Consider the following 12,113-nt stretch of genomic DNA (forward strand, 5'->3'; position numbering starts at 1 on the left):
TTTCTGTGATATTCAGCGGTTTAGCTGCACTTTTCAGTTTGCATTTACATTTACATTTATGCATTTGGCAGGTGCTTTTATCCAAAGTGACTTACAGAGCACTTATTACAGGGACAATCCCCCCGGAGCAACCTGGAGTTAAGTGCCTTACTCAAGGACACAATGGTGGTGACTGTGGGGATCGAACCAGCAACCTTCTGATGACCAGTTATTGGGACTGAGTTCAGAAGGTACTGGATGTGCTTATGACAGAGAAACTACGATTATACTTCATCACGTCTGCATTCTTCTATTTCCCAAATGCTTTGGATGTTCGTTTGCACGACAGCTGTGGTCAAGCTCAGTGAACTTTAACATGATGTTCTGTAACAGAGATATTTAACTATAGAATATGGGAACTATGTTACTAATGTAACTGAGTGGTAATAAAATTCTAGCAAAAGATAATTCTACACTTTTATAGGAGCTCAAAAGCATTAGAATATCAGGCTTTTCTGTCATCATTTACTCAGCCTCATGTTGTTCCTAACCCTTAAGTGATTGACCATCCAGTTTAACCTTCCTCTCTACCCTAAACTTTAAAGGAACATTCCGGGTTCAAGTTCAAATTGTGGCATAATGTTGATTAACACAAAAATGTATTTCACTCGCTCCTCCTTTTCTTTAATAAAGCACAACTGTGTGTTCCAGTGTGACACTTATAATGCAAGTCAATGGGGTTTAATCTGCAAACCTTAAAATACTGTTTCAAACGTATAGACACAAGACATAAACAATATGTGTGTTAACATGATTTTACTGTCATTAAATCACGCACTAACCACATCTGTGTGAAGTTATTGCCAATTTTACACCTTTGTTGCCATGACGATGTAATGTCGTAAACCCTACAAATCTAAGCTAGCCGTAAATTTGCTGCTCGTAATTTTCATATGCAAATGAGCTTTTGATTCGCCGCAAAGCTCATTAGCATGTGGAAATTTAAACAACGTTACAGCTCAAATACTATAATGCACAAGTTTTAACAAGAATGAATGTAAATGCTTTTATTAAATTATAAGCTTCACATTTCTGTCTTTAAAACCCTCAAAAATGGACCCCATTGACTTCCATTGTAAGTGTCTCAATTTTGCTTTTTTTAAAGAAAAGGAGGGACTAGTCGAAATACAGTTTTGTGGTAATCAACATTATGCTACAAATGCTGTCGATTGAGCTTTAATTGTATTGAATGGAATATTTATTTAAACATAGTTTCATAAATCCAATTGTGACATGAAAAACATGAGAAAAGTTACATCATTTTAACAATAATAATAACTACTACTATATATATAGTAACTATTATTATTGTTAAAAAACCATATACAAATATTTGCTGAGAAAGCCCCTCATATAACAATAATTCAATAGATAATGATGAAATGAAACATTGTTTTCTTTAAATATTTAAAAATTATATATATATATATAAGCATGTGTCAGACATGCTTGTGTCATGCCTCGGTGTGTTAAGGCCATAAATAAACATTTTTAGGTCACTGTGTCAAGTTAAATATAGTTTAATACTCAATCTTTAAACACATCTTGAGATCTCTTAATTCAGATTTGAGCTCCATCAAGTGTTTGTGTTGTGTGTTGTTTTGTTCACTGTATAAACTGTGTGTTGCTCATACAGCTGAAGTTTCACTTACTGCCCCTGGAGGAAACAGGTGGTACTACAAGCATTTCTCAGGACTCTTCCTTATTATGGTGCAATTAATTGCGTAAATTTTTTAACACGTAAAATTAATCACACTGAATTAACACGTTAAATCCACAGCCCTAATATATTTATATATATATAGAAATAAAAGCTGCTAATTATAAAAAATACTCATTTTAATTTTTTATATATATATATATATATATATATATATATATATATATATATATATATATATATATATAAATAAATAAAAAATTAGTATTTTTTTTTATAATTGGCAGCTTTAATGGTAGCTTCTAAAGGCACTTAACATAGAAAAAATATTAAAAAAAAATATTTTATGTAAAATGTACACAATATAAACATGCATCTAAAAAGAGGTTTACAATAAAACGGAATTCAAAAATAAAGCGATCAAGTAAAAGCTTTATTATTTATTTAAATTTGTAATAGTCAATGTCTCTCTAATATCATTTGGTGGCGAGTTCCACAATTTTGGTGCATTCGGTCATTTTTGTAGAATATTAGACTAACGTTCAACCTAACGTCATGTGGGTTTGGAACAACGTGAGGTTGAGTGAGCGCTTTTCATTTTTGATGAGCTTTTCCTTTAAGGCATAGTGATGTCTGTTGTACTTGAGTGAGTTATCCAGTGCAGTTATTTATATTTCAGTATCAGATCTCGGTGGTAAAATGGCCTGTTTTGCAATTGTCATGTGTTGCTGCAGCAGGAACCGAAACGGATGTCAACACGCCCTCTTTTATACATCACCATAAATAAATGCATTTTTCCACCACATCATCCAGATTTTTCACTGTGTTTGGTGTGGGAAGTGTTTGAGCTTGTCTGTGTTTCAGAGTCTCTCTCAGCTGGCAGTGTGATTTGGATGGTTTTTGTGTGTTGCGTCATTCTTGTCACAAATCTTGCTGTGTTTGACAGCCACGAAATCCATAAATACATTTAATATCCATCAGAGTCTGAACACAAGCCGCCCCAAAATAGATTAGTGCACCAACCCATGCTTAATACTATCTTTTAGGCAGATAGATAGAGAGGTTAGGAAAGAGAGAGAGAGAGAGAGAGAGAGAGAGAGAGAGAGAGAGAGAGAGAGAGAGAGAGAGAGAGAGAGAGAGAGAGAGAGAGAGAGAGAGAGAGAGACATACGCAGGTTGTGTACAGTGTCTCAATGTAGTGTTTAATTAGCTCTTTTTTGACTAAACACACCGCAAAGGCCCGGCGAGGCTACACGTGTGCCCAACACAGTGGCAGAGCTCATGAAAACATTTTAGAGGACATTTAAGTCGAAGTTTGTGCTATCTCAAATCGTTGATTTTTAGGGAATATTAGTGTATAAGCCTTAATAACAGTCTAAATAAGGGTCTAATTCTGCAGTTCAATACTGTCTAATAAGTGGAAGGATTGTATTGGTCTCATGAACATTAGCGTGATCAGTAGCAACGCTTTTGCATAAACAAAATGACATGCTTCATTACACGCTCGGCTGCAGTTTCCAAGTGAAATATCCACGGGGGCTCAAAAGCGAGTGAAATGGTGTTGTGATGAGATTAGGTTTTTAAGGTAAATATTACATGAAGGTTTTAATGAGAAAACGTTCCTCCCTAACCTAAAACCAACACCTAAACCTAACCAATAGTGTCCTAAAACAAAATGCAAAATGAAAAGGACATTTTCTGAAGCAACCACGCCATCTTATGACACATACGCCTCAGCTGCTCCGATCTCGAACCGTGTTCTTCTAAGGCCAGAGTCCAACACTCGATCCGGTGAGCTACCGTGCAAACGTATTATGTTGGAATAAGTGTGTAAATGTAGGTGAATCTGTAATACAAGCTGCTAAAATGTATCGCTTTTCAAATGATGTGTTATAGTAAATATGTTTTGATATCATAACATAGCTGTGTGTGAGTAACAGTGCAAAAATACATGTTTATAAAGTCATAATAATGTGTGAATATTTATATATATATGCAGAAATATAAGTGTGAGTGTGTGTGTGTGTATATATACTGAATGTGTGTGTGTATGTATATATATATAATATATTAATAATAATTTATTCATTTATAAAATCTTATTTGTGTACAATATAATTGTAATATATATATTAACTTATATTAGCTAATACTGTAGATATTTTATATTCGTGCTGCACTATTCAACTGTGCTGGCAAACTTGTAATCTTTATTGGAAATATAGTCTTTGGATGTTTATTATAAGAAAACATTTGTATAAATATTTTTTCGTACTTTTTTAACAGTGTGTCTACAGGGTTTATAGATTGGATCATTCACTTCTATTGTACGTACCTTATCGTAACCTTGATTTTTGCTTTTTTTTTTATAAACGAGGGATGATTTTGCCACAAATGCTGTCGTTTAATCTTAACGTGTATTGAACCAGGAATATTCATTAATGATTGGTTGAAGGTTAACCACCTCCTTGCACTGATACTCTGTTTAAAAAAATTATGACTTATCAAGTTTTATTTTCAATGGAAGCATCTTTTATTCTCTAAGTGCAATTCATTATTTACATCCATTTTTGCAACTGTGTGTGTAGGTGGTTCTGTTCAAAACCTTTTAATTGGATTTCCTTTGACAACAGGACGGGTCAGGTCACAGTGCCGAGTGATAATTTGCTTTTAGCAACATTTAGTGACACTAATAAAAACTATATTTCCTCTCACAGGTCTCACACATTCACACACACCGTCTCCGATGATGTTACTTCTGTCTGTTCATTCACTCATGTCATCCTAAAACAAATAAAGCAACATCAATTACCATAAAAGTAGTCTGTATGGCTTTGTGTGAGGAACAGACCAAAATTGAAGTCGTTATTCACTGGAAATCATGGCTTCCACTTTGTGCATATTTAAACCTGTGACGTCATTGCAGGTTATATATTGAATATAGTGCAAGTCATTTGGACTACCTTTGTGCTGTGTTTTTTTGGAGCTCAACAGACCAATTTTAATTTTGGGGTGTACTGTTCCTTTAAATGCTTGAAACTAGTTTTGTAGATGCATCTGAAATGAGCCTATACAACTTTTCTTGTTCACTTTGTAATTCCAGTACTTCATTTTATGCCATTTCATAGTGCTTATCAATTTACTACTATTGTGCAATATAGAAACTTGTAGTAATAATGAGTTGGTGTGTCCAAACTCTCAAATTTAAAGAATAATCTTTTTCGGGGTCGCTCAGTGAGTATTGACGCTGACTATCACACCTGGAGTTGTGAGTTTGAATCCAGGGCGTGCTGGGTGACTCTCCTTAGCAACCAAATTGCCCTGGTTGCTAGGGAGGCTAGAGTCACATGGGGTAACCTCCTCGTGGTCACTATAATGTGGTTCTCGTTGGGCCGTGTGGTGAGTGGGGAGTAGCATGAAGTCTCCACAAGTGCTACATCTCCACGGTAACGTGCTCAACAAGTCACGTGATAAGATGTGCTGATTGACGGTCTAGGCAACTGGGCTTCGTCCTCCACCACCCGGATTGAGGCGAGTCACTACACCACGACGACTTGGAGCACATTGGGAATTGGGCGTTACAAATTGGGGGAAAAACAATAATATTTTTCTTTTTCACTTCAGTGCAAAAACTGATGGATGGACAGATGGTTGTCATGTCATTAAATCAATAATTAGTGGTGTTTTTTAAGGCATGCATCAGTATCACTTTAATAGACAGGCACATGCACTTGGGGCACTATTGGGGCTCCAGCCCCAAGTTTGTTTAAAGTCAAACATCCTTTATTCATGTTGGCTCTATAATTAACATAACAATGCTATTATTCTTCTGTTATTATGAACCAAACCTGCACTCCATATATACAAATAATTAGAAAGAACAGAATTTAAATCGTCCTATTCTTCTATTCAACACAATGCATTAATTTACGCATTTATTTCTCACCCATAATGAAGTTTTTGAACCAGTGATTGACCCCTAAACCCAGCCTAATATTTTAATACATTAACAGTAGTGTTAATTTCGTTAACGAAAACTATGACGACAAATTTTCATCAACGACCTTTTTTCCATGACTAAGATGAGTCGATAACGAGACGGCACGACGTCATTAAACACTAACTGTGACTATAACAACATGCAATATTACTGACGAAAAAAGACTAGACTAAAATGTAGTTAAAAAAATTAAATCTCTCTTTATTTCTGTCGGGGAAAAAGAGGAGGTCAAATATTATAGTCTGTTTTTTTCTGATATATATATATATATATATATATATATATATATATATATATATGACTGACTGACCATCGGGAGAACGGGCGGGCGGTGTTTTGCCCGCGAAACGTGCCGAATGGGCCGCGATAAAATAATGACAGCAACAGTTGGAATTGAGAGAGAGACGATGGTATGAAGGCTAACCACAAAGAAACTGAGGTAGGTTAACGTCTTGTTGGTAATGTTAGGTTACTTTTTTTTTTTTTAAGTTATATTAAGACAACTAGTGACAACTATATTAGACTACGCGGTGTTTTATAGCTAAACTGAACTCATTAAGCTAATAGGCTATGAAGCTAATTATAGCTGAAAATGAGCGTAGACCAATGACGTAGTATTTGGCATGGTGACAATGCTGTGTTTATTTGTCTATAATGTGTTTGAGAAAAATTAATTTGAATAAGATATTACAATTTATTGCATATGTAACCCTTTTTCGTCTGTATGCTCCCCCATATGTCTCTGCGTTGTGTTTGAGTGATTGTTGAATGAGGAGGACATAAACATCGTGGTCATCACAGTAATGAAGCTTTAATCTGCATCAGCCACTTTTGACAAGGAAAATAGAACTGTTAGTTCCCAATATCAAAAATAAAATGCATACAAAATTATAAAACGAAACAATATAGTTTTAGCTGCAGTATTAAACATTAAATAACAGGGGTTCTCAAAGACTGGAAAAATAATGAATAAAACCCAAAATACTCTATACAATAAATATATTGTATATTGTTATTGTTAAAACAATATACAATATACAGAAAAATATACCCCACCACATGGAATCCACAACCCATGAAATAACATCAGAAATACAAAACCATCCATCGCAAATAACTGCACCTATCTGTTAGTCAACATCTCCAACAGCAATATATCTCTTCAAACAACATGGATGGCCAATATAATCAAATAAATTAAATAGATGAAACAGAGAACAGTGAAAACCCTCCTTACCTTTTCACAAGGAAAATAGAACTGAAGTAAACAACAGCTCCACACATGTGAAGAAGGGCTCACTCACACAGTGAAACACTCAAGGAGCACAGCTCCCCCCCAAGGCTGGGAGAAACATTTTACATATTTCCTACACATACAAAAACACACCTCAAAAATGTGTACAGTTTTCATTGACTAAAACTAGACTAAAATACTGAGGGTTTTCTTTGACTAAGATACAACTAAAATGCCCAAACTTTGTCAACTAAAACTTGACTAAAAAACAAACAGAATAAGCTTGACTAAATATGCTATATATTAAACTAACAAGGACGTTTAACACAGGACTAAGGCTAAATAAAAAAAATGCTAACAAAATTAACACTTAACAGGCCTGTTCTATTTATAAAAGTGTCATTCATTTGTTTAGTTAAGCATTTAAACATAACACATGTCTATATATATATATATATGTATGTATATGTGTGAAAAAGAAACTGAGGTTGCACACGCATATTAATACCACTCATAATAAGGCAATAAAATCCTTTAATGATCCATATTTGACATGGTTCATCGTCTGCTGTGCATCATTAGCATGTTAAGACAGATTCATTCTGAGGTCATGAGTGCCCATTGATCACCCAGTTTTCAATTCATTTTCACATTATATTGATTACAGGAATTCTGTGATGTGGCTTCTCATAACCAGTTTAACTTATTCAATATTTACGCACTGATGTCTCATAAAGTGCTTTAAGGGATTTTCCTCTGTGATGTTCTGCCATCTAGTGGCATATCATTTCAATAGGTTATTGTATTGTGTTGTAGGACTGACACATTTACCTTTTTTATTTTTTATTATGAGGTGCATGGGATCCTGTCTCTATAGGTGTGGAATGACACGAGGGTGAGTAAATGATGACACAACTTGTATTTGAAGTGAAGCATCCCTTTAACAGATTCTTTCCCTGCCAATGTAGCATCTGTTGGTGAAGAGCAAATCAGCATTTCCAGTGTTGCCGCTGCCCGCAGGGCATGACAGTGACGAGACACCTTGCCAACAGTGCTTTTCAGCAGAATCTGTCAGAGGACTCTGCGTTACAGAGCTGCTGATGTCATGATACTCTGCAATCAGGTGGGTGTCCAAATGCCCGACACGTTCTGTGCCCACTCAAACCCACCCAGATGTCCATGAGAAATGAGTGAATCACCATCTGAATGAGTGTTGCATCAACACTGCCCGACACATGTCTGGATACATTCCACGACTGCAGAATAGTAACTCAACTGTATAATGTTAATTAAACTAGTTTTGTTTGTTTTAAACCATGCAAAGAATTAAATAATTTCAAGAGCAATATTTATTCCAATGTTTAGCCTTTTAAAAGCAAACCAGGATCATTTTGGCAAGTTAACCTCTATTATACCCTATGAATATTTTCCTTCTCATGCAAGTTTAAACTTTCATTAGCTGTGTGAACATTCATATTAGCATCCTCTCTCTATGTGGAACATTTGAAGGATGATACAGTGATAAAGTGATACATATGCAAGCATCAGAAACATCTGAAAACAATCACAGAGTATAAAATGTGTCAGTCAGTATATTTTACTGAGGTTAGGCCTGATGGATTATTTAGCACATTACAAATGAGTGTTACAACCGTTCCAGACACGAGAACAGAGAATCACTTCTTGTCTTATACTAATAGTGGAAAATAGCAACTGTGCATGTAGGATGTTTCATATTTATTTAGTTGGTAGACAGATAAAGATGTTGTGTACTAGGGCTGGGATAAACTATTATTTTTTAAACGATTAATCTAGCGATTATTTTTTCGATGCATCGATTAATCTAACGATTCATTTTTTTTCAGTCCGATTCGATTTCGATCCGATTAATCGACTTGTGACAACACCGGTAATACCGGTTTCATCGGGGGTGGGGGTGTATAAAATGTAAAAAAAAACATTTGCCGGGAGTTTGATTGACTGGCGATCTGATCAATCAATCATAATACGCCATTTTTGTCCGACAAAGTAGTCAGGAGAGAGAAGATTAACGTCGGTGGATTTGAATTTGAATAATGGATTGTAGGCTACCGTACTGACGTCTTTCCGCGGTTAAAACAACAGTCTTCTGATGTAGGCTACATTCATGTTTAGCCTATTTGATGCTATAAATTAACCAAGGAAAAGATGATCGGTTCACGAGCAGCTTTAACGGAGGCAATCTGTCAGACACATTAAAGAGCCACAAAATAGTAGGCATATTTATGGTTTAATTTTCTTTGACCAAATTTGAAAGTTGAGACTTTATTAAATGTTACCTGCTTGGTCCTGTCTGTCAGCGCGTTGTCAGTGTCCTCTATGTATTTTTCACGACATTCATAGCTAAAAGCGCAATATTAATAGCTATAGGTGTTGACAACGTATTATAGCCTACTCCAACATCGAGTGCAAAGTGGGGAGTTGAAAAAAAAACCGTACGGTGCTCTGTCATCTGCAGCTGCAACCGGGTGGCGCCTCTTAAGGTGCTGGTGCATTGCCGTGGTGCTAGAATGGAAGGCCATCTCCATTTTGCAAAGATGACATATCACGGAATTGTTTCCTTTTAAATGAAAGAATTCCCATACTTTAGAGGAACGAGTGCGTGCCGCCTTGCACTTCTAGATAATCTGAGGAGCCACTCGTGTTGCTACTACTCTCCGGCGCCGCCATCTTTGTTTTGGGTCTGACGAATCAACGCGCATATTTTGCGTCGACGTATTTTTTGCGTTGTCCCAGCCCTATTGTGTACATATAATGGCATGTTTATTCTGGTCAGTAGTTGTGCAGTATAGCAGAAGTGTTATAAATGTGTGAGTTTGCCAAGTTTGCAAATGACAGAAGAATTTGTTTTTGAAGGAATATTCCGGGTTTAATAGAAGTTAGGCTTAATGGGCAGCATTTGTGACACAGTGTTGATTAACACAAAAAAATAATTTTGACTCAACCCTCCTTTTCTGTGTTTCCAGTGTTCCAGTGAGGCAGGGATGGATTACCGACAGGGCAAAAGGGGCCCTTGACTACCGGGGCTACCCCTAAGGTTAATCCACTTTGGTGATCCCAAAGTGGAACAACTTTTGGAGGGGGGGGGGGCCCTTGGAGATAATTGGCCCCAGGGCCTTTGCAAGTCATAATCCATCCCTGCAGTGATGCACTTACAATGGAAGTCAATGGGGTCAATTTTTGGAGGGTCATGCAGGGGCATGCGATCGGTCTGTGGTGACACAGAAATGTTCGGGCAGTATTTATATATCGTCGGACCGGGGGGGGGTGCGTGAGTGGAGACAATGACACCCGGGACAGAGAGGTTTGGCGACCTTAGTGTGCACACGTGTGAAGTTTGTACATTTGTACAGACATGATTTCACCTCTAAAGGACTAAATTGTGCCACAAAATGACCAAAAGAAAATTAAAACAGCAATTGTGAGTGGGGTGGCCAAACTTCGGTCCATGGTGGCAACAGCCACCGCTGGCCACCCCCTAGCTCCGCCACTTTTGAGCTTTAAAGTGGTTTAAGTCTTCCTTTACTGGGATTACTGAGTTTATGGTGTTACGTTGTCATGGTAACTAAGTAACTTTAAACAGAAAGGGTTAAGTAAGTGATTTTAAAATGTTCTTTTTAAGAAAAGGAAGGGCAAATCACAAAAGTCCCGGTTCTCATCATGGCCAATCCGCCCCAGGTGGCTGGAATGGGCTTTAAAAAGTAAATGGGACAGTAAAAATGTACGAGTACTAATGACCAAAAGACGCAGACGCAGCGCGATGCATATAAGAGTACGCATGTGTCTTGAGACTCGCTTTTAAAAAATTATTATTTTTTTTTTTTTTTACATCGACACAGCAGCGGCGCTCTTGCGGAGACGCGACGCAGCGGTCAAAGACGTCCGTCACGCGCATGGACACAACGCCAAACGCGTTTAGTGCGAGCGGCCCTTTACGTGTCACAATCGCGTGCGCGCGCGCGTGTGGAGGTGTGCTGTCGTTACCATGACAGCAGAGTTAGTAAACTCCCCTGTTGCCATCGATTATTGACACGCAGCGAATGCGAAGAATCGTGCCAGTTGCGCGCGGCTCGTCTGAGGGAATGTGCGCTCATCCTCCGCACTGCAGATGATCCGGTGACTTCTCCAAACTCACGTAACACCTTTGGATTCCACGATCCGTGACGTCACCGCGGAGCGGAATGAGCGTTACTAGGAGACCGAGCGTGAATCACAAGCGATAGCTGCTCCACAGTCTGTGAGGACACAGCACTATGGGAGCATTCGGGACTACTGTGATTGATCTGGATGATGATGATGATGATGATACAGAGGAAGAAGTGCTGAAGAAGAGCCGTGCAGTGGAGCGGCTGCCTCCACTGCTCGAGGATGAGGTGAGAATGATTGACAGGCTCTTCTTCTAGAGGACACTGAAGAAATGATCATCACATAATATATTATAATCCCTATAAATAATTACTATAGAAAAAACAATAACAAAATGTAATTATCAGTGACAGAAATTAACTTATCTATGAAGGGACAACATTTTTCTCTTTAATTTTTAGTATTTTATTTTATGTGCATATGGCCATACGTCAATCTCCATTTAATTTAATTTATCTTGAATTTCCATACAGAGCAAATGACTTAAATTATGAAAAATCTCATCATTTATTCACCCTCATGCCATCCCAGATGTGTAGGACTTTCTTTCTTCACCAGAACACAAATGATGATTTTTAGAAGAATATCTCAGCTCTGTAGGTCCATACAATGCAAGTGAATGGTGACCAGACCTTTTGTAGCTCCAACAAGCACATAAAGGCAGCATAAAAGTAATCCTTATGACTCCAGTGGTATAATCCATGTCTTCAGAAGTGATTTGATAGGTGTGGGTGAGAAACAGATCCATATTTAAGTCCTATTTTTTACTATAAATCTCCACTTTCTCTTCCACATTGTTCTTCTTTTGTTTTTGGCGATTCGCATTCTTCTTGCATATCGCCACCTACTGGTCAGGGCTGGTCAAAGTAGGAGATTTAGAGTAAGAATGTACTTAAATATTGATCTGTTTCTCCCCCACACCCATATTGTGTCTGAAGACATGGATTAAACCACTGGAGTCTTATGGATTACTTTTATGCTGCCTTTATGTGCTTG

At 37.3% G+C, this 12,113-nt stretch overlaps 1 protein-coding gene across 1 annotated transcript in view; it reads left to right on the plus strand.

The window, feature by feature from the left end:
• The first annotated feature begins 10,865 nt into the window (after window positions 1-10,865).
• The window catches only part of LOC127617619 (kinase non-catalytic C-lobe domain-containing protein 1), a 57,627-nt gene continuing 56,379 nt past the window's right edge, over window positions 10,866-12,113 (plus strand). Inside the window, exon 1 of the mRNA XM_052089614.1 lies at window positions 10,866-11,344. Coding sequence (XP_051945574.1) covers window positions 11,225-11,344 — 120 coding nt within the window. The 5' untranslated portion in view covers window positions 10,866-11,224. The remainder of the gene's footprint in view (window positions 11,345-12,113) is intronic.

Source organism: Xyrauchen texanus, chromosome 24, assembly GCF_025860055.1.
Source record: "Xyrauchen texanus isolate HMW12.3.18 chromosome 24, RBS_HiC_50CHRs, whole genome shotgun sequence".
Lineage (NCBI taxonomy): Eukaryota > Metazoa > Chordata > Actinopteri > Cypriniformes > Catostomidae > Xyrauchen > Xyrauchen texanus.